The sequence below is a fragment of the Maylandia zebra genome, linkage group LG11, assembly GCF_041146795.1.
Source record: "Maylandia zebra isolate NMK-2024a linkage group LG11, Mzebra_GT3a, whole genome shotgun sequence".
Classification (NCBI taxonomy): Eukaryota; Metazoa; Chordata; class Actinopteri; order Cichliformes; family Cichlidae; genus Maylandia; species Maylandia zebra.
In genome coordinates, this window is record NC_135177.1 from 7,831,011 (window position 1) to 7,853,249 (window position 22,239).

At 40.8% G+C, this 22,239-nt stretch overlaps 2 protein-coding genes across 2 annotated transcripts; both read right to left on the reverse strand.

Moving 5' to 3' along the window:
• Nucleotides 1–800: 800 nt before the first annotated feature.
• LOC101476554 (lysosomal-associated transmembrane protein 4B) lies at nt 801–13,031 on the reverse strand. Its single transcript, XM_004560018.4, has 7 exons — nt 12,784–13,031; nt 11,831–11,942; nt 9,862–9,935; nt 9,612–9,734; nt 9,414–9,512; nt 5,620–5,715; nt 801–1,999 (listed from the first exon to the last, which is right to left on the reverse strand). The coding sequence occupies exons 1-7, from the start codon at nt 12,904–12,906 to the stop codon at nt 1,919–1,921; spliced, it is 708 nt and encodes a 235-aa protein (XP_004560075.1). The 5' UTR covers nt 12,907–13,031; the 3' UTR covers nt 801–1,918.
• Nucleotides 13,032–14,266: 1,235 nt separating this feature from the next.
• LOC101476265 (protein LYRIC) lies at nt 14,267–21,455 on the reverse strand. The gene is made up of 13 exons (XM_004560017.6): nt 20,814–21,455; nt 20,471–20,590; nt 19,763–19,844; nt 19,259–19,432; nt 18,986–19,036; nt 18,713–18,850; nt 17,560–17,643; nt 17,391–17,459; nt 17,126–17,271; nt 16,524–16,640; nt 16,294–16,392; nt 16,038–16,164; nt 14,267–15,281 (listed from the first exon to the last, which is right to left on the reverse strand). The coding sequence occupies exons 1-13, from the start codon at nt 21,141–21,143 to the stop codon at nt 15,217–15,219; spliced, it is 1,602 nt and encodes a 533-aa protein (XP_004560074.1). The 5' UTR covers nt 21,144–21,455; the 3' UTR covers nt 14,267–15,216.
• Between the last annotated feature and the right edge of the window lie 784 nt (nt 21,456–22,239).

Genomic DNA, 22,239 nt, shown 5'->3' on the forward strand with positions numbered 1-22,239 from the left:
CTTAGACTATACACACAGTATGCACAGTATCCTGCGGGACCAACATCACCCTGCGCGCCACCTTTTCCATCTGCTGCCTTCAGGGAGAAGGTACAGGTCTATACAGGCCAGAACATCCAGACTGGCCAACAGCCTGTATCCACAGGCTGTGAGGCTCCTGAACTCTCTGCCCCCCTCTCACGGACAATAACCATATCCAACTTCTTAATAGCAATGAACTGGTCTGCATTGGTGCATCATATCTTTATTCTCTTCCCCCTCCTGCCCCCCCCCCCCCTCTTTCTTAAATAGATAACTATCATATCTGATATCATATCTCACAGTACAATAATATTGAATGGGTTGCATTGTTGTATTTTGTCATGTTTCTCAGGTCTTTGTCTGAATTTCTACGAACATTATTGCTAAGGATTGTCTTATTGCATTGGAGTCACACTGGGTTAAATATGTACACTTGGGTTTTAAGGGGTATTTATTATTTTCTTCTTTTTTTTGGGTTGTATGGAAGCCCCAAACGCAATTTCATTGTTCTTGACAATGACAATAAATAAATAAATACTAAATACTAAAATACTATACAGTCACTGCTCACTTCAGTGACCAAATATATTTTTCGACATCACATCTTCCATTTAAGCTAGAGCTTAACTCTTAATAGCAGAAAAAAAAACCCTAACCAGATTAATTTAAATAATTCCTGCAAACACACACACACACACACACACTGAGCTCCATTTGACCCTTGAAACATGTCTGCTCAAGTTCATATACATGTTTGACAAAATAAAACACACAACATCTATCAGTGAAATTGGATTTTAATAGATAAATATATGTCACATCTTTGTTTTCCATACAGAAGGTTTGACATTTGAGTCCTTGCAGGACATTTTGTGTCCAGGGACGAGTGGTTTGCCAGTAACTCCATCTGGTGGAACAGACTTGTGTAATGTTTACACAGACAAGAAAGCTCCCATTAGGCTTAACTGAAAAAACACAACCACAGTCCATATTTATTGGGCTCCGAGTCCTCTGTCCAGCAACCAACTTATAGTGACTTCAAAGAGCAAGCTGATTCCAGATCAGTGCTTCTAGATAAACAGCAATCCAAGACATTTGTCATCAATCAGTAGAAAGACACAATTACATTAGAAAGTTATGAATATCAGTCAACGCAAATCAACACTCCTGATTTCTAGAACACGAGACCGTGATTATGTCTGTGGTAGAATACGCTGATATGTTTGATATACACTAGGTTGCTCCTTGATCATGTCAGAACACAGGCAGGTGCATTTCTTTGGGAAACTTCCCGTCAAGGTGACACTTCACACGTGGCTCCATGAAGTGCACCCCATGAGAGAGAAAGCTATGAATGAAGGCAATCCAACCCTGATCACGAGCTCAGACGAGACAAACAGGAAACACGCAACGGCTCCTCACTCGTTAATGTGAGCCATACGTTGGGTTTTTTGCATTTCTGCACAAGTTAAATATGTTTGTGAAAAGGTAGGACCCACAGAATACGATTACAGACACAGAGAGCATAAATAGAATTAATAAAAATATATATCATCTATCGAACTTTCTAGTGCTTTTGTCTTGTTTCGCTTCAAATGCATAAAAGTGCACATCGTTTCTGGATGAATACTAAGACACAGAGATACACAGAGAGCTACAGGAGAGAAATACATAAGAATAAGTAAATAACAGGAAGGGATGAGAGGTCACGGTGGTGTGCGTCTGTATATCTGTCCAAGGTGTTTTTGTACATATGCGTGTGAATGCATTAAGAGAACGGTAATGTGTGTGTAGCTACAATATATCCAGAAATATACTGTACAGTGGAGAGGCAGTGTGGTGCATCAATTCTGCTGTGCTTTTATCAACAGCAGTCGGCAGGATCCCGGGAATGTTTTCATGCTGTAACAGTGGTGTAAGGTGGAGGAGCCTGCTTGGGAGGGACACTGACACTGTCATCATAAGGAGGTAACAGCACCTGGAAGACAAAGAAATGAGGACATGACTCAGAATAAACACCATGAAAATCAGTCTGATCAATATGAACATGTTTTTGGTAAAGTTGCATAATATTACATCACTTTTGATGTAACTTGAAACAGAAAAAAATGAAATATTAAAAATTTATTTTGGATTAAGTGAAATATTTGTAAGCCCAGAGAGAACAGCTTGCACAGAAATCAGTCTGATTCCCCAATAAAATAGGCTAAACTGCAGGGCTGCAGTTAAATATGATTATATAACATGTAAAATGCAAGTATGGCAAGATGACCAGTCTTATTTGCACTGCACATTACATAAGCAGTTGGAGCGGTTGATTGGAAGCCTTTTTAGACAAAATATTAAAATAAATGTCATACATAAGAAAAAAAGGCATGCAAGCAGCAGGCTGTACTTCAGCACAGTGCGGCTTTGACCTATATACTACCATGTTTACAACAGCAGTGCTAACATGTAGTAGCCATCAAGCTTCCCATGCTCATTTTTGAATTTATTTGCAGGACTTTTCCCTGTTATTTTATGTAAAAAAAAAAAGTTTTTTAAATCTACTACTGAAATACTATTACTATTATATCAGGAAGGAAATGTAGTACATGAAGCAAGTGTCCTAAAATTGTGCCACGTGAAAATCAAAAGCATCTGTCAGCAGCCAGATTTAGTTTAGAGCTGTATACAGATAACTAGAGAGGACAGATCTACTTGTTCATCTTTTATTATTCATCCCCTACACCAAAAGTAAAAGTAGGATAAGTGGGGAGTTCCAAAATAAATTTGGCTAATGGTTGTCTATATGCATCACATAAGGCACAGTCTTAGCTGGACTGATGTCTCCACTCAATGCTGAGTCCCGTTATGTGATATGAAAAAGCCAGAATTGAGGTCCCACCATGAAGGAACTTAAAAAAAAAAACTGATGAATTTTAAGGCTGTATAATGTTTTCCTGGATCTGAAAGATTTCTTTCAGCATTCCAGCACTCATTCTCACAACAGAAATGTGGGCTTCCTCAACAACGCTATGTGTTTGACCGGCATGTGGTATTAAGTATTTAACAATGAGTCAATGAGGGTACAGTCTTGCCTTTGTGACAATAAACTTTAATGATGTTGAAATAAATATGTGGGATATTAAGTAATCAATAACTTCCTTTAGGCCTGTACTTGCATATATTAGATCATTTTAAAGAGTTTCAGCACATACTGAAATCCTTTTAAAGTGCATACTGTAGCATGTGGTATGCATATCATGAACTTTAAGGTTACTACACAACTTCAATCATCTGTCTGTGCCCTGCTGTGACACATGTGACATCATCTGTTGTCCAGAAAAAGAACAGTGCATTGCATCTGGTCACATCTGGTGCATTAGATTATAAATAAAAAAAGAATTGACCGAGTGCAGGAGAGCCAGCACAAGAGTCGGCGAAAACAAAGTAATTCAATGGAAACAAAACACACCATATATAATTTAAGGGAAAGGAGAAAGAAGGTACAGGTGGATTCAACTGAGACAATTGTGAGCTGCAGAAAGGGAGGGTGCTAAAATAAAGAGAAAGGAATATAAGGATGCTAAGCCCAAAATAATAAAATAGGAAGCAAACTGACAGAGAGGGAAACACAGGAGTCAGGATTACAACCGGAAGCAAGCAGCACAGGAATCACTATGGCAATATTGGGGTATAATAAATCTTCTGCTGCATTGTGTGTGTATTGGAAAGCATCTATGGATACACAGTGGATCAAATCTAACAGTTGCTATTCTATTCTAGCTAATAAATCCCCAGTCTGTGTGCCATGCCTGAACGACACCGTGATCTGTGGGGAGTGGGGCCAAGCAAGAGTCAACACCCACACCAACTCCATGAAGAGAAATTAAGCATGCTTTCTTCTATGATGCATTTATTTATTGTTCCAATAAAGCACCTGTGTGTAGGTGTCAATTACTTTTCTTTATGCCCAAGAATACAGTTCACATGCAATGCATTAGTGGACCATCTAGACCTAACCATCATATAATTGATGTAACACCATGCAAGCTGCTAACCAAAAGCCACAAACCCGGCTGTGGTATGTGGGGGAGCTTCCATTAAATATGGCTAGCTCTAATTGAAAAAGCATCCCTGCAGACGTGAGGCTGATGTTAGGAAATAAATGGCTGCTGATATTCTGGCACTCCTCACTGATGATGTCAGTCAGCTGGAAAGTTGCCTCCTGGGTCTCTCTTTACAGCCCACGTGTTTTACACATCAGGAGCGAGTGGAACTACAGCGCGTAGACCATCAGGTGCTGTTTTAAATTGTGTGCAGTGTTACGCCCTGAGGGGTCTTAAGTTGCAGACTGGGAGCACAGGTTTTGTCAAAATACTTGTGAAACCCAATATATTGCAAGGTCAAATATCAGTCCTGATGGGGCCAGTTACTGGCAGCTCCTTATGTGTTCAGACCGAAAACCACGTTTTGCAATAGTCAAAACAGTCATTAGTGTTTCTATAGCTCCATTAGTCTTCTCCCCTCTGTCAGAGTCAAGCAGTTAGCTGTGTGGGCAGTGGGGTAACAGTGAACTGAGAGCCAGGTCCGGTCAATAAGACACCAACATGAGGCCCTAAAAAGAGCTTACTGTACCCATCTAATGACTTCACCAGCATGGATCCTCGTCTCTCTTTCCAAGTCTGTCCATTCATCCATGCTACTGTAGCTTCTGTAAAACTACGCGCTACTACAGCACAGCTTTAAATGTTCTTTCTCCCATCAACATAGTGACTTTATGGCTGCCAGACTGGCCTGAGCAGAGGAAACCTACGCAGACGATCCAAACGTGACCTGCAGTCTGGATTGCACAGAAGCTGCTTTTCTACTTCTTGGAAAATTTAGAAAAACAGCAAAGATCAGAAACTGTTTAATGTTAGTTCCCTAAATGATGATTTAGACATGAAAGAGGGTTTAATGGACTTTGAGTATAATATATTATACTTATATTTGTATAAGTTTATTCTTATTTGTCATACATTAATAACTGCTGACTTGTAAATTACAAGTATTTGGACAGCTGTACACTGCACGTGAGGAATGAGTGCATTATTAGTGTTGAAGCGAGAACCCTCACATGTCTGGCGAGCTCTGCACACAGGCGTTTGTAGCAGCTCACTGGAAACATTTGCACAGGTGGTCTGACAGCAAAATAAAGTGCTGCTAAAAAAATACTTTTTTCTTCTGCTAGTCTGATTTATTTCATTCTTCTGTGCTGTAGAAGTTCAGTGTTGGCTAAAACCCATTGAGAAAAACACATAATGTTGTGTTTTATTACCTTAATTAGCACACACAATCATTTACTCTGGCTCAGTCCCACAGAAAGTGTGCTGCTGTTGCTGTGAAAATGTTTGGAGTGCCAAATATATATTAATTTCCTGTTGAAAATAGTTCCAAACAAATGCCAAACAGACCACTGTATTTGTCGCAAACTGTTACAAGTACAACTGGAAAAAGTGGGCTTGATGCTAAATGCTACCAATATGCATGGAAAAGTCCTGAACGGACATGATATCATGACATCACCAGTCTTATCATTTAAACAAAGAAGTCAGCGTTGTTCTCAGTACTTACGGTGGTGTCATTGGTCGTGATGTACAGCAGGATTTCAGAACTGCCCCGTCCGCTCACATATCTGTAGCAGTTCCACACGCATGCTATCAGGTATGCCTGAGAATGGGAAGAAAGAAAACATAAACACATGTTAGACACATGGACTACGTAACACAGTTATGGTAAATAACAAATCATAGACAAATTATTATCAGCCCCGTTGGTAGCACGGCTCAGTGGATGCTTGTATTAAAGCTTTAAGTCAAGCAGCTTCTCCTCGTTACTATGCAAATGAATTTTCCAAGGTGTTCCAGATATAACTGGGTCATCTTGCCCCCAGAGAAGCTGCGGTGTAAAAGTAAGTTTTCTGCACACCTACTGACACAGATGGCATCACTGTCACCAGAATGTAAGGCTGGAGTAAAATTGTTGTTATTCTAAATAAACTCTCGCTCTTCTTTAGATTCAGATTGTGTTTGCAGAATCTGTCTGACGATTAGACGTCTCTTTATAGTAGCAAGTTCCTGTTGTTCTCTGTCATCCAGAAATCATCTGGCTCTCAGCAGGCGGCTTGCTACTGAAATGCCTCGGCCAAACACAACACCATCTGCTACATCCATCCGCTAGCAGGAACCAAAGCCAGGCTGAGCTCTCAAACATTCTTACCATAAGAACCAATTAAGTATCAGCCCTAATGCTCTGACAGCTCTGTTATTCAAACAACCTCCACAGGAAGGTGCAGCAATCGCTTAATTTACTTCATGGTCCACTGCAAAACCATGCTGACAGTGTGATAATGATGCTGATTGTGCAAATCCAGTTATTTGAATCAGAAATTATTCAGACAGTGGTGCTGATTAAAAAGATGGATTTGGGGTAATTACATGGGGTTTGCAATCTAAAAAGGCCCTGATCGACTATAGTATGAAACATATGAGCTTCTATTAACCGTTACAGTTTATTTTATCTCAGTTTATCTCAGGGTTAACCTTTTGTTGTTAAAGACTACAAATGTTTTGGTTTTAAGCAGAATCACAGCAACTATCTGACAGGATTACTGGCTTTAGATACATAATACAAACAAGTTATTTTTTAGGATTTTTCTTATGTCTTCATGGCTTTTTAAAGTACTTTGCAACTTTTTTTAAGAGGCTAAATATTGCACTGACGCTAAAGCGCCCTTTACCTTACACAGGTTTATGTCAGAGCACAAACGTCAACTGCATCTGGACCACAAATTAAACTATCTTTAACCTGCTCTCAAGTACAAAGCCTGTGCGATGTCCAACTGCACCCATGTAAGAATAAGGCTGGTGAATGTGCAGTGAACTCACAGTGAGCATATGAGCATCTTGTGTGACACCTCGTGCAAGCTCTACCCAGGCAGCACGCTCACCTAAGGTGAGCTAGCTTGCCCCTCCTATGTGCTTAAAGTGAGAAATGTCAGCTTTGGACAATGGCCTGACCTGATTCCGTCCGAAGTTCATTAACAGCTCAACTCCACAGGATTTAACGGGTGCGCCCACACTTTGCAAGTGGCCAAGTGCCTGCTTGTTTTGTGCACATTTCCAACTGCCACACTGCCCAAGTGACCATTAAGAGGTTTATTCTAGAGCTCCCAGGGACACACTTGGATAAATAAGGAGTTTGCTACTGCAAACACACTTAGTGTGCATGGCACAGGCCAACTTAGATGATGCAAGGAAGTAATTGGTTGCCTTGGAACCATAAATGTTTGCTTAATTTTACTAAACAGTGTTCAGTAATTGAGTATCAGAACACACTGACCCTCAAAGAGCCACTTTAATAGTGTGGCTGAAAAAAATTAATAAAAAAAGAGGAAGTAACTCGTCCCTAGGGCTGGTCGATTATATCGGTATACAGTTTTACATGATAAAAAAAATATTGCAGCGTCAATGAGATTGCAAAGCAAAGAGTTTACGTTTAGGCACAACAACACGACAAGCCCAGAACCTTCTGGAGCGAGAGCCGTATGTCAGCCAATGATGATTTAGTAAAAAGTGAGCTACTTCAACAACCTTCATCAAACTCTGCAAAACATGCAAGAAAACTCTTCCTGCTCCTGGTTGAAAAAACAAACTTGTTTCACCACTACAACGGCCCAATTTCTTGATTTATCGGCTATGGCAGTAATCAGGCCTGGGTGCAGCTAGTGAAAGTGAACTCCTTTCCAAAAAACTGATTTAACAGGGGGAGAATTACTTTTTCACGCAGCACCGGGTCGGGTTGGATAGGTCTTTCCCCTTAATAAATGAAATCATGAATGAAAAACTGCATTTTGTGTTTACTCAGGTTATCTTCATCTAACATTCAAATTTGCTTGAATGTGACAAATATGCAAAAAACTAAGAAATCAGTAAGGGGACAAATATTTTTTCACAGCACTGTATATGAGTTATGCTGTGTCACCACTGTAGCTGCTGGCACCTCGTGGGAATAATTCATACTTTACATTGCATAAATAACCAAAGCTCATTGGAAAAGAAACATTAAACATGCCTCCTTGTGTTTTTTTCACTGCAGTCACCACATTGTTCAGCCTTTCTTCTGTGTTGTCATAAATACCATCATCACAAATTTCCTAGAAACACTGTAATATAATTTTGAGACTACACATATGTACACTCCTACACCCGACTCTGACTTTAAATCTTTCAGAAGGAAAGCTGAGAGTAAACCTTATATTACAAGTATAGTACTACACTTCTTCCTTCTCACTTTGACATATAAATAATAAAAGAAATGGTGTCTGAATTCAGTGTAGCTGCTTTGGGGTTCTGGTATTGTGCTCTCCGCTTTTCCTGCTGTGATAAATCAAATATGTCTGCTGTGAAAAATACAGTCCCATTTCCAACAACTGTTGGGATCATGTATAAAATGAACCAGCAACATTTTTCTAAACATTTGAGACAGGGGCAGGACTGCATGAGCAAATTCAAAATAATATACTTAAAAGAGAATCTGCCTGATTACAGTTTTTTGCCATCAGTGCCTGAGTCCTAACGGGATCCCATTTTTGGGCCCGATCTCAGTCAGGCTGGACTGAGACTGTGGTCTGATGAACCAGAAGCTAAAATTCTTTTTGGAGCTTTCAAAATGTCTAAATCCTACGTCAGAATGAAGAGAACAGCTAGCTTATTATAATAAAGTTCAAAAGCTAGCATATGCAATCGAATGGAGGTCCATTGGTGCACATATTATGTGAGGGCATCATTAATACTGGATGACAAACAAAGTTTGGAACAATAAGAGTCCAGAGTTAGGGGCCATATTGGCCTACTGAGAGTCCAGACACATTACTCACTGAAAACATTTGACACAAAATACAACAAAGGAGGCTTCAAACTGTTGAGCATCTCAAATCCCACAACAAGGAGTGGGAAGCACTTACAGAGTGGTGTAAAACAAAAAGGTGTCCAGACACTAAAAACGAGCACAGTCAAAACAATACAAAATGTCTAAAGTGTCAACATTTGACATGTTGTTTTGAAGGTTTGCAAATCATTGCATTCTGAGTTTTTACACAGCTTCTCGGCTTTTTTGGAGCGAGGTTTTATCCACAGCACGCTTTCAAGATTCATTCCTGGGCTCTACTTTACCTAGAACCAGTGAAAGCTAATCAATTTCCACCTCACTTCAGTCACATCACAGAGCCACATGTGAACAGAGGGTTACGTAAAAAGGCAACAGCCTGTGTAACAAGGTTGCATAATATTGTCAGCAGACCAGGAAACATTTCTAGGTGCTGCTAAGCATATGAGACAAATATGTAAACTGGGCGCAGAAAACTTTACCTTAAAGCCGAGAATACAGCCGATGAAGAGCAGCACGATGACGACCAAGCACACGTTACTGAGAGCAGCAACTTCCTCTTTGTAGGGAAAGTTCTCAGGCTGAGGAGGAATCAGAAAGACAGCAGTGATGTTTTCATTTCATGTCAAATTATAAATGATGAGTAAAATAAATATATACATATATCAGATGTTTCTCACCAGTTGCTGCAGGTAATCCTGAATGGTGTTTGGGTAAACTACGATGCTAACAGCCACCAAGGTGTTAAGGGCAAAGTCAAATATTTGGTAGCAGAAAAAAGGGATGATCCAGGCGGGACGTAACTGAAATAAAGACCTTAACGTTAGATATTTGGGACAGAATGGCTTATTTGTCAAAGAGCAGAGAATCAACAGGGAAACAGCAACACGTGAAATACAATTACGAGAGTAAAATAAATGTTTTTTTTACCTTGTAGGCACCATATGTTGCCATCCCACAGATAAGTATCATCAGCAGAGAGATCGCTGAGGCGATGCACATGTCTGAAGCAACAGGAGAAAAGGTAGAAATTCAAAAAAGCTGTACAGATCTTTGCTTTCTATTTAATTCAGGCTGTAGTCACATTGGCTGTGGCGCAATCAATCCTGAATTACATTTATGAAAATGTTTAGAACATGGTGTCATCAAGGGACCACAAATGGAGAGCAGAAGAAAACAATGGCATGATGCATCTGTCAACTAGAAAAGGATTTAACCTCTGCTCTGGGATACACATCGTGTCAGCCTGACCTGAAATCAACTCAACAGAACAGAACTAATCATTCTGTTACATAAGCGCAGGGCCGAGCAACCTTAAAATAAAAGTGGCACTACGGGGAAATAATAGTCACTTCAATGAAACGCCACTTTTTTTTCCTGCCTGACCCATTATTTTCCATATTCTTTTAATAATGACCTGACAATCAGTGTTTCACAGCTCTGAGTCACAGGATGGATCAGATTTGTGGTTTAAAAAAAGAAAAAAGACAACTCAGAAGTGTGACACTTTATTCCCAGAATCTAATTCAGGTAAATGGCAAAATACCAGCATAAAAAGCTTTTTGATTTTATGCCATCTGGGGCAGCAGAAACAATTTTGCCGCCTGGTGATGTTCACCCCTTTTTGTTTTATTTTACCAGCTAATGAGTAAAATATCTGGCAACAGCTGAATTCTCCATTATGTTCACAGGCTTGTTGCTAACCTTCCCTTCTTGCTATTTGGTGGTGAATGCTTAAGCTATTATACATTTTACACATAATTTCAGAATATAATAATATTTTGTTGTATAATGACTGGAAGCCAGGAAACTGTGCCCCAAATCGATATAGCAACAAGTATAAAGCTCATCCATTAGCATGTTATATCTTGTCTTTAAGTGCCACCACAAAACATAAAAATGTGGCTAAACGAAGGTTAGCTAGCAGAAAGACTAGCTTGTCTTTCTTCCCCCAACATTTATAAATATACCCAAACATTGATTCTGTTTGGTAGATTATAGCTAACCAGAAAATTTGAGCTTAAAATCTATCACAAAAGCTCAATATTTATATCATATACCTCGTGTTTAATTTGGCCTAAAAAACATTAAAATGTGACAAGCTAGTTGTTAGCTTCAGTGTGTTTATAATAAGCTAATGAGCTACGGTAATTCCCCTTCAACTCCAGTTACACGCTGAAAAAAAACAAATGGAACCAGTAGCTTTCTTCTCATCTAGAGTCAAAGCCCTAAGGATAATGATGTTGTTTTTCTCAGGGGAGAATTATTTTACTAAGAAAAGATTAAAACAAAAGATGTTTACTGTTATTGCACAAAAGCAAGCGTCAGTGCATGTTACTGAGTGAACTGATACTTATAAACCTCAGAAATCTGAACATTCTATGCATGTGATTGTAAAACTGCAGTGGCACCGGCTGGTCCAGCATGTACTAATGGGTCACAGGACAACGCTCATCCTCTGGAACTGGGACAATAGTCGTTCCCAATCAGAGACTACCAGCACCATGTGCTGTGAGTCACCCCTGGTCAGACTGTTCCAGCACGCACCTGGTGTGTTAAGAAGGCTTTTCAAATGCTCTGCACAGATGGACATTGGGTTTTTGGGAGGCTGTGGCTTTGGGTGTTTTTACTTATACAGAAATGAAGACTGTCACTTTAGACAATGTCTGAGGTCCTTATAATAACACAGTAAATTATTCCATTAGTTACATGACGGATCTACCTACACGCAAGAGTTTAAGAAAAACACCACAGAGCCCACTGGGTTTTCTAGCAAATCTCCATCAAGATTTAACCCTCGTATACAAAAAGATACATGGATGTAAAAACTCCTAACAATAATCTACTTCATAACTCTTAGAGACAACTTATGATACATTTACTGCAAAACACTACTTACTGGCATCATCCATGACATCCAGGTCATTAGCCAACTCTGCACTGGTCAAGTGGTACTGCTCAGGATCGTTGAGGGCAGTGAGCAGGATGAGTAACACCACAGCATTGATGAGCTTAGGGACAGAGAACATATGGACAGATGAAGGCAACAGTATGCACAGATGGCGCACCAGAAATGTAAACCTCTTCACCTGACATTCCACACATAATTAATAATCTGCAGAGCAGTGTCTGTTAGTGCTCTTTACATTACTTAACTTTTTATCATCACAGACTGCAGCCAGTAACCATCCTTAAATTCTTAAGTCTTGGCGTGGAGACAGTGCAGCTATGTTAAATGAAGTACCTACAGTAGAAGTCTTTGTTTTGCTCTGGCCAGCACCTCTCATTATTCAGGTGACTCATACATCCCCATTGATCAGGTGAGTGTAATGGAAAATTCTCCACAGTCAATTGGCAGCCTGACACAAAACCCTACCTGAAGAGGCCCACTGCTTATTTATTCATAGGGAGCAGAGAGAAGCTTTTTCCACATGTGGTGTTTGGTTTAGTCAGTCTGATATACTCAACTACACCAGCATTAATTCACAGACATGCTCCACAAGAGCTTAGTGCCACAACACAGAAAAGACAGAATTGTTTCATTAATCAATTTTAAAATACTTGATTAAAGTGTCTATACTATAAGTAATTTCTTAAATTAAGTATTATCAATAATCCTGTATTTACAAATAAAAGTTTGGATAAAGTAATTTAAAACAATGTCATCTTTATATTTTGATTCCAGCTATATAAATATCAAAAAGGCAAGTACAGATCAAGTCTGACGTGAAATGATTTTAAATGACAGATTATATACTCTTAAATCCTGTGCTCATATCATGTTGTCTCTGGCTCTGCTGTTTCTTGAAGTCTACACGCATGCAGTGAGTGACAGAGTTAGGCGATGCTCACCATGTACCAGACCCCCAGGATGATGGTTCCCGTGCGGACATGGCAACACAGGCAGCAGCGCGTGGAGTACCAGCGGTCCCACGGAGAGGCCGTCATCATCATCTTTTGTGTGTCTGCAGGCATTTACAAACGGTGTCGGTGTATGTGAAGGAAGAGTCCCCGCTGTCCTATCGACGTCTTCACCGAGCAAGAGTTGACGAACAGGCTCTGACTGCCCCTGACCCGTCCGGTACTTATCACGGTGAGCAGCTTAGCGGACCAGAACGCGACAAGCCCGCGTCACAGTTAAAATCACGACTTCCGTTTTTTCAAAATTAAACACCAGCGGTCTCACTGTGCTCTTTAAGGTGAATATTTATTGCTTTATTACAGCAATATTGCAAATACTGATGTATTTAGCAAATACATCACCATTTATTTTCCTTAATCTACGGATTCAGTAATTTCAATTCATTGTTCTTCACTGCGTTAAGCCAGTGTGAGACATTTACATTATTTTAAAGGAAGACAAACTCTGTCCCGCCCAATATGTGTGTCACATATTTTAACATGGATGTGATTTGATGTACATTTTGTAATGATAGCGATGACATACGGAGCAAATAGTTCCAGATTAGTAAAATAAGATTAGTTTGATGAGTAATCAAATCAAGCGGACCAAATTCAATTGGTCAAAGTCATCAAATGGCAGGCTAATGTGTGCTTGTGAAATCAGTCGTATAAAACTTTTTCCTCCTCTTTTCTGCACACTACCCGAATGACAACTTGAGCATGCTACTATTTTGAAAAGAAAAGGATCCCGATGCTTCCGGTTATAGTCTGATCAGCTTTGCCGATCCGCTGCAGAAGGATGCATTTACTCGTCCTGAGGATGATAAACACTGGAGCGTGTGACAGATTAGATCGGATCAAATCCGATGATGTAACCCGTCATTTCCAGAAAGTTATACAGCCGGGGATTAAAATAAGTACTTTAATCTGGAAGTTACTGGTCGCGTCTTTAAAAAGCACCACTGTCTTATGCAAGGGCGATCGTGGCTCAAGAGTTGGCAGTTCGTCTTGTAATCGGAAGGTTGCCGGTTCGAGCCCCGGCTCGGACAGTCTCGGTCATTGTGTCCTTGGGCAAGACACTTCGCCTACTGGTGATGGCCAGAGGGGCCGATGGCGCGATATGGCAGCCTCGCTTCTGTCAGTCTGCCCCAGGGCAGCTGTAGCTGCCTCCACCAGTGTGTGAGAGTGAATGAATAGTAGAATTGTAAAGCGCTTTGAGGGTCCCGAAAAGCGCTCTATAAATGCAGTCCATTATTATTAAGGAGAAACCTGGCTACTTTTGATCCTTGCAAGTCCACTTTTATTTTCCCACTTCCACATAAAGTGAATCTTCTAAAGGTGAGGTTGCAGGCCTGAGGCCTGAGCTCAACAGCAGTAACACTGTTTCTCAGAGTGATGGGACAATCCACACTGTGCTATGAAGAAGCCCAAATGTAGAAAAACTGGCCTTTATTTAGTCTTTTTACATATGGCTTAAGCTTTTCTTTTGTTACAAACAGGTTTTACAAAAGGTTCTGAAGACTTCGGAATCACTCACTGGTGGAAAATCATGAGGAGGTTGATGACACTGCCGTGACACGTGTACGATCAGAGGCTCCCACGCGGCTGCGCTCCTAAGAGCAGTCACAGACAGTAAACACGGCAAGGAAACTGTTGTCTCGACACACTGCAGTACAACAACAGACAGGGGACAGACCAGATGGAGAGTGTGTCCATGAAGTGTTCAAAATTACATGGAAAAAAAAAAGTAAAATAAAAAATACAGTGCGGCTCATGAGTCCCTTTTCCATGGTCTCACAACGCTCACAGCTCATTTCATGTCACAAATGTTTACGTGCCGTCGAGCCCAAACCGCTGACACAAACATTTGATCTTCCTGCTCTTTTCACCGGTGCCACAGCTTACAAACATCAGAGCAATTTAAGAAAAGAAAAAAAAAAAAAAAAAAAGGACAGCAAAGCGAAGGCCTAGTGTCGTGTAACCTGATGCAACCGTTTGCATTCTCTACACAGTAATTCTGCGTTCGATAGCCACCACGATAACACACTTCTAAACATGATCAGTAATTTCTACACGTCTAATTACTACAATACAGCTCCTTCAGTTATTGGATTCAGTGGAATTAGAAGACACAATCAGTATCAAATGCATACTTAAAAATCATCAACACTGCATTACATTAGATTGCACTGCATCTAGTTTCAGTTTTCAACGATGCGCCTGCTGACACGTGGATGTGTATAAAAGTTGTTTCGGTTTCCACACGTTTTCAAGGTAGAGTCCATCGAGAAGATCTTTGTTCAGAGTTCCTGCCACCAAAGGTGTTGCATAAACAGAGTATCAAGTCTCTTGCATACAGAGGCCTGCAGAGTGGACTCCGTCTCATGTCTCTCTCCTCGCCTTCTTCTTCTTTGCTGGTTTGGGCGCTTGGCTCTCCTCAGGTTTTTCTGTGGAAACACACAAAGGTAGGAACACCTTTAAACATCTCTTTCAATGAGCATAACCCCACATCTGTTTGATTCACTGGTGAGAAAAAGAGTTTGACTTCCACTGACAAAATTTTAACCCATCATTCCCAGAAAAAGATGGCGTGGGTAATAGAAATGAGCTGAGCACAGATTTAAAGAGCTTGATCAAAGCATACAGTATCAAGAGCAAATGATCCAAGTTGTTGCAGATTAAATTTCCTAAGATTATTAACAAGCTTAACCTTGAAACACACACTTCAGCATTGTCACATGAACGTGATACTTGAGTAACAAGTTTATAGAAAATGTGATTGTACTCATTTTTCAACGTTATAATTACTGGAGACACTGGACACCAATAGTTGTCCCAACTTCAGCAACGGATCTACTTGTTTTTTGTTTGTATAAAAAGTAACAAAAAAAAAGGTTTAGACAAAAGTAAAGGAGAAAAGCTTTAAGACCCACATCTGGATTTGGATACAGATTTGTTAGTGAAGGAGATTCAGTTTGCTTTATATTAATTTGCTTTACATTAATAGCACGCTGCCAAACTGCTCAGAACCTGAAATTGTAAATGCTTCAAAATATGCAGCTTATGTGCATCTGATACTCCAATACAAGTAAATCAGAGTTAACAACTAGACAACTGGGAAAGTCATATTTAGCTGCACCAAATGCCTCAGTACCAGCATGCACAAGGTTCTGGTGTCACATCTGACAGTGTTTAGCGCTTACTTTGTTGTGTCGGAGCAGGAAGGTTGTTCTGCTTGGCAGTTGGTTCTCCTTCATTTGGCTTCAGTGGCACTTGTGTGACAGGGGATTTCTGGGATATGTTGTCTTTCACTGGACGCTCTGCTCTCACCTGTTAGGAAAGGGAAAACAGCAAGTTAAGAGCGAAAAAGAAACAGCTGCAAGGCTACGGGTCAGAGAACAGAATAGCCGCGTTTTTCAAGATCATCTTTGATTCCTTCTTGCCCGTCAGCCCACTGACCTCGACAGCTGCTTTGACAGGCTGGACGGCAGCAGCGTTCTCCTGAACAGGTGGCTGCTTCTTCACCGAGGCTGCAGGTGCAGTTTCCTTCTCCGGCTCCTGAGCCAACAAACAAACAAGTGGAATTTAGACAAAAAAAAATATCCAGGAGAATGAACATCTCACCACTCTTTGTTTTACACCTTTTAAGGTTACTACACTCAGCGGTGCATTTGCTCACAAGCTGTTACCTGACCAGCTGTTCCTCCCTCCTCAGCAGCCTTCTTCTTTTTCTTTTTCTTCTTTTTAGTTTTAGCCGCTCCATCAGCAGTGGTCACTCCCTTATCCTTCTCATCGTCACCATCCTCCTGTGAACCCATGAGGATAAAACATGACTTAAAAACGCAGGAACAGACACTATATTAGAAATTCTAGAGCAAATGGGAATGCTTTGGTAATTCCTTACTTTTCCACTGTCTGTTGGCAGAAGCAAGGCACAGTAGCACATGACAACATGTCATCGCATCAACATTTAAGTAAACTGCTATTCACTGCAACATTTATTACACCTTTGTTTGTCATACTGTAGAAAAATGTCCGCTATGAGAAAGGCCTTTGAAGTCTATATGATCTGTACACATCCACATACTGGTTTCAAACAGCCGCCATAATATGATAAACTATGTTGTCTATTCAATCTACTGTGTTGAGCCACTGAGCTGCAGGGTCACAGTCAAAAGAAAGAACGAGGACAGCTCATTGAGTCTAAGCCCTGATGACTCATTAGTTAATGGGTTGTTATTTTTAAAACTTCTATAATGCTTATTTTTGTCCAGAGCTTGGCCACACTTACTGCCACTCCGATCAACAGATTAACCTTGGCTGGCTCAGGGAGGGGCTGCTCCTGTGCTGGAGGAGGCTCGAGGGTGGGCTCTTCATAGTTGCCCCATGCTTCAGAGGGGGCGTTCCAGTCAGAACTGGTGTCCACAGAACCACCGTCTGAGAGACAAAAAGGGTGTCACGAGACATAAACGTGAAGGAGTACCACAACAGAAATGACATCAAGCAACATCAAAATTAAACAGTGCGGTGAAAGAAAACCAGTAAATGGCACTTACTGAGTCCAGACCACTCATCATCTAGTCTGGGCTGACTGATCCACGGCAGGTCGTTCACAGGCTTGGGCTCTATGGAGACAACAATTACCGCGTTAATACAACCAAATCTGGGCAAGACAAACAGTGCCATCTAGTGGCAGGACTCAGTTTTGCTGCAGTGTATACTTACCAGCAGTACCAATTCCCAGACTCGGTAAAGACATCAGATTTACCTGGGTTGTTGGCATTCCCCTTTTACTCACAGTCCACGCCTCTGAAAGACACATTTCACAGAAGTTGTGTCATCACTGCTCAAAACATTGACCTTGGGGATTCTAAATTGTCTGAATGGGGCCTTTAAGCAGCTGTATATTTAAAGTAATAAAAAATAATAATTCAAGAGAATTTTACTGTCAAACTTTAGACAAAAACCTATCAAAAACAGATTTAACGCCGTCTGTGCGTAAATTTTTAAAAACATGTATAGCACTATCTTCTGTTAGTACAGAACGTGATGTCATGTTGTTGGTTGGTTGTTGCTAATAGACCTACATTAGCTTATGTTGGCTAACTAGTGACAAAATCGATAACTCAGGGGAAAATAAGGACTGGGTTCACTTTTGTGCTTTCCCTGGGAGCAACAATGAGTTTTATGTTACGAAACCAAGGATATATTGTCCACTTTCACTCTGTCTCTTTAGCAGTAAGTGGCTCTGTTGTTTGACCAGTTACACTCAAACGGGAAAAATCCACCTGGCAGCTGTAATGTTCTGATTTGTAAAGCACTTTATGAATGAGGACTAATGTGCCCTAACAGACTAGTTGGTACCGTTGGTACTGATGGTGAGTTAATATTCAGTAAGCCATTTTTAATATGAAGCTCTATTACACTTATAGTTTCTTTTTCTCCCAAACACAACAAATCTAAAGATGTGTTCAGGACAATAATGAAGAATTAATTGTTTTTTGGAAAACCCAATATAGCAGGAGCCAAAAGGAGAAAGAGTAGACTGGAATCAGGTTCAAACACCATCTTCAGAATTTACAAGAAGTTTTACAAATTCCCAGCCTTTTCTCTAAGCCCTACACTTTCTTTGTTCTGTCTCAAACTCAACGATTTATAGATCGTTTGCTAAAGATGAAATGTTTTCACACTTGTCTTTGCACCTGCTTTGTATGCACCTGCACCATGTGAAAACTTCGCTTTGTTTTTGATCTGAATACACCATGGGGGATATTTTGTAGATGTGTGACTTTTTAAACGAGCCAGTTAATTGTAATAATTATTTTAAAGCACTATGCTTAACAGAAGTCAAGATCAACAATGAAGAGTTTAGAAGTACCATCAATCCCCGTCTTCCACAGTGGTGGTTCCCTGCTGGTGGTACAGGAGGCAGTCTTGGGAGCAACAGTTTGAGCAGGAATCTTTACCGGCACATCAGGTACAGCAGAGGACACCTCCACCGCATTGTTGCTGTTAACTAATACCAAGAGAGAAACATTTGATTCCACTTGACAGGCTAGCGGCACATCAACCCAGACTTTGCTGTAATTTACTTCTAGTACGTACTAATATCAATGTGTGATGTCTTTCTCAATTTCATACTGATAATTACCTTTAGAGACAACAGCCTCCACCTTCTCAGGCTTCACTTTTGTGGATTCTCCTGAGAATAAAGAGCAAGGTCAAGAAAAAACACTGCAAAAACAATTCTGAGAAAGCTCACTCGAGACTCAAATTCCCATAATGCCTGTATTCATAGACTGTTTTGGCCACGAGAGACCAACGAAAGGCAACAACAATGTATACAGAAACAACATTTGTGCAACTGTCTACAGGATCTTTAAAAAGAACTCTTCAAATGCAGAAAGGACACTTAAAAAGCCACCTTTTTTCTTCTTCTGGTTGGTAGGTGCAGGGGCTGTGGAGGCCTTGGGCTGCTCTGTGGGAACACTCACAGGTGTTCCTCCTCCACCGGGGCTGGCTGAGCCATCGCTGGAACTCTTATCCTTCTTGCGCTGCTCCCGTTTCTCCTTGTTGCTGACCTTGGTTTCCCATGTGCCTGAAAGGTAGCACTAAGTTCAGTGTAGAATTTGTCACAAAATACTGCAGGAGTTCATTACAGGATTAGTGAGGGGGAAAAAATGGTACAGATTAAGCAGGGCGAAGGACTGGATGTAGACTTGAGGCTAAGTGAATTTTACTAAGACACCGATTGCATGTAACTAAACCCACGCTGTTAATTATTCCCTTTGTGGTTCACTGGTCAGGTCACTGGGTATGTCTTCCTTATGAGGTAAGCTAAACAAACTAAAACAGTCAAATACCACAGATAATACCAGAGTATCACTTTGAAAACAGCTAAATGATGACAGGACTCAGAACATTTTACCTTCTTCTGGTTCTTTGCCATCTGTAGTCACTGTCTTGGTCTCCTTCACAGCCTGTTTGGCCTTTTTCTTTGACTTCTTCACCTGGAAAACAAAGAGCGGACATAAAGTTGCAAACAAAAGCCAGTATATTTGACAAAGACATAAACACACAAGGTTATATGACAGTTTACAGAATCAGAAAGATGTTGATAGTATGCAGAACATATGATTTATTAAGGAGGGGGAACGGGACCACATGCTGAATGAACCATGCTGCACAGCAGGCTCAGGCCTCGTCTATTTATAAGTGAAACTACATCCACTGTACCTAAATCTTCTACATGTACTTTTCGTGAGCACTACTTTATCTCCTGCGTGATTCCACGTCTGACTGCCGAACCTTCCGGGTCACCAATACTTTTATATTGTGGTCTTTAGAAGATGACACTATGTGCTGTGATAAGCGGACATCTCCACATTTGTGCTGCATATGACAGCTGAAGACTGTAACCCAACACCAGTGGCCGGTTGCGTCATTAAAGAGTGAAAGGGCGAAAATGTTCTTTTTTTTTTTTCTTCCTTGACTACATTCAGTGAAGACGTCAAAGTAGTAACGCGAATGATAGAAAATGCTACAAAAGACAAGCATTATCGTAGATAAATTAAAATAGAAAAATTAATTGGTTTGAGTCCTAACAGAGTGTGATTCTGGCACGATTTTAAATTACCTCAGCAACCTTCTCCGGCTTGACTTCTGGTGGGGGCGGTTGGTGATGTGGCACTATCTCTTCCGACGCTATGGCTTCTTCCTGTGGCTCAGCGATAGCTCTCCCGTTTGGCTGAGATTTCTGGAAAGGTCATTTAAAATTCACGAGTATCATTACAAGTTATACCGTTGTTACTTATGCATAAAACGCCAACCATTAACGGCATAGCCGGACAGAACACTAGCCTGAAGCTTGTTTTAGCCATGACATGAGATTTAGTTGTCACCGTGGCGTTAGCCTGACAGCTAGCCCTGCTAGCGGTATAGGGAAAAGCTGGAAATAAAACAGACTTCATTTTACGTGCCTTTTCCGCTTTCTTTTTCTTTTTCTTCGGTTCCTCGGATTTGACGGGTTTACCGACAGTTCGCTTTAGTTCAATTCCGTCGTCCGCATGGCTCATAACAGGGCGCTTCTTGAAGAGACCCCGACAGACTGAGGCCCACAGAGCGACCATCAGCAGCAGCCCAGTACCTGCCAGCAAAAGGATCATCCATGGCGGAATGAGCTCCGGCTTCAGCCCCAAATCCACGCCGAGTTCGGAGCGCAGTAGCTCCAGACCTCTGGACAACAGTTCATTCACACGATCAGTAAGCAGGCTGACCTGCCGAGAGGCCGCGTCCTGCCACTGCTCCATTCCTCCGGTTTCTGATAGACCGATTAGTCACGCTTTGCTTACCACTATTAGCTGCGCTAGCATGCAGTGCTAGCTAAAAATAACGGAACGATTTCGACATTATGAAAAACAACGAATTCATCCGCCAGCAACATCAGCCAAGCAAGCTAGCGAAATGTTGTAAGCGCTGCGGTGGCTAAACAAATTAGCTAACTGATATCATCATAAGATAATTTGCTACCGTTAGCTGACCACCACAATGAGTCCAGTGTGAGGAGCGCGAGTAAAGCAGGTTCACCTCATATGGCTCCGTTCTGACTGGAAGAGAGACACGCTGCCTTCACGACAGTCGTAAACCTGAGTTTCCGGGTTGTGAATTACAGCTACGTGTTATAGCTGTCTTAGATTATTTATCAAAAAATACATTATGAACTTGAATTGTTTTGATAGTTTTTTTTATTTCAAGTACAGAGTTGCACACACGTACTGTGTGCATGGTGTATTATTTCTATACACTTTTGTATCATATTTTTGTTGCCTTGGTCCTACAAATGACAGATCCTGATGTTGATACCTAAAAGTCTCTGGTCAAATTAACAGCTCACGAGTTTTTATTTTTTATTTTTTTCCGCACATAAAATCATTGGAAGAAATAAAAAAAAAAACGGGTTATTGCAGGTCCGTTGAAATAGGCAGGGCTACAACTTTCTCCATGCTGATTGGTCAAAATTCTTGATTCAAAAATGTTTCCAGTACGCCTTTAACACAGACCTGCCCCACCCCCCTTGTACAAAGATTATCAAAAGGACAAAAATTTTAATGAAAAAAAACAACAACAACAACAAAGTAATAGAGGAAAAATGTTAAACAAAAATAAGTTAACCTTTGTTTAAAGTTTTTAATCTTTGAACAGAGGGGGGTGCCTTAGCTAGCACATCAACTGCCTGCCACCTACAATGCAGTTTTGAGATCTGTTCCCAGGTGCCTCAACCCCCACTCACATCTTGCATCAGGTGATCTCAATAGGTCACACGATAAGGCGACGCAAGGTCGCCTTGTCATGATAATGACCCGCACATTTTTTTCACATGAGCCAAGTGACTCCACTATTTGGTTT

Bases quoted from the DNA above. Each gene is read 5' to 3' on its own strand.
- LOC101476554 (XM_004560018.4), bottom strand. From the start codon at position 12,906: ATGCCTGCAGACACACAAAAGATGATGATGACGGCCTCTCCGTGGGAC. The intron at 9,936-11,830 runs GTAAGTAGTGTT...CTGTTGCTTCAG, and splicing joins GGATGTCATGGATGATGCCA to ACATGTGCATCGCCTCAGCG. The intron at 5,716-9,413 runs GTAAAGTTTTCT...TCCCATTCTCAG, and splicing joins GCTGTATTCTCGGCTTTAAG to GCATACCTGATAGCATGCGT.
- LOC101476265 (XM_004560017.6), bottom strand. From the start codon at position 21,143: ATGGAGCAGTGGCAGGACGCGGCCTCTCGGCAGGTCAGCCTGCTTACT. The intron at 19,433-19,762 runs GTAAAATGTTCT...GCTACCTTTCAG, and splicing joins TGGCAAAGAACCAGAAGAAG to GCACATGGGAAACCAAGGTC. The intron at 18,851-18,985 runs GTAATTATCAGT...TCTTGGTATTAG, and splicing joins GGAGGCTGTTGTCTCTAAAG to TTAACAGCAACAATGCGGTG.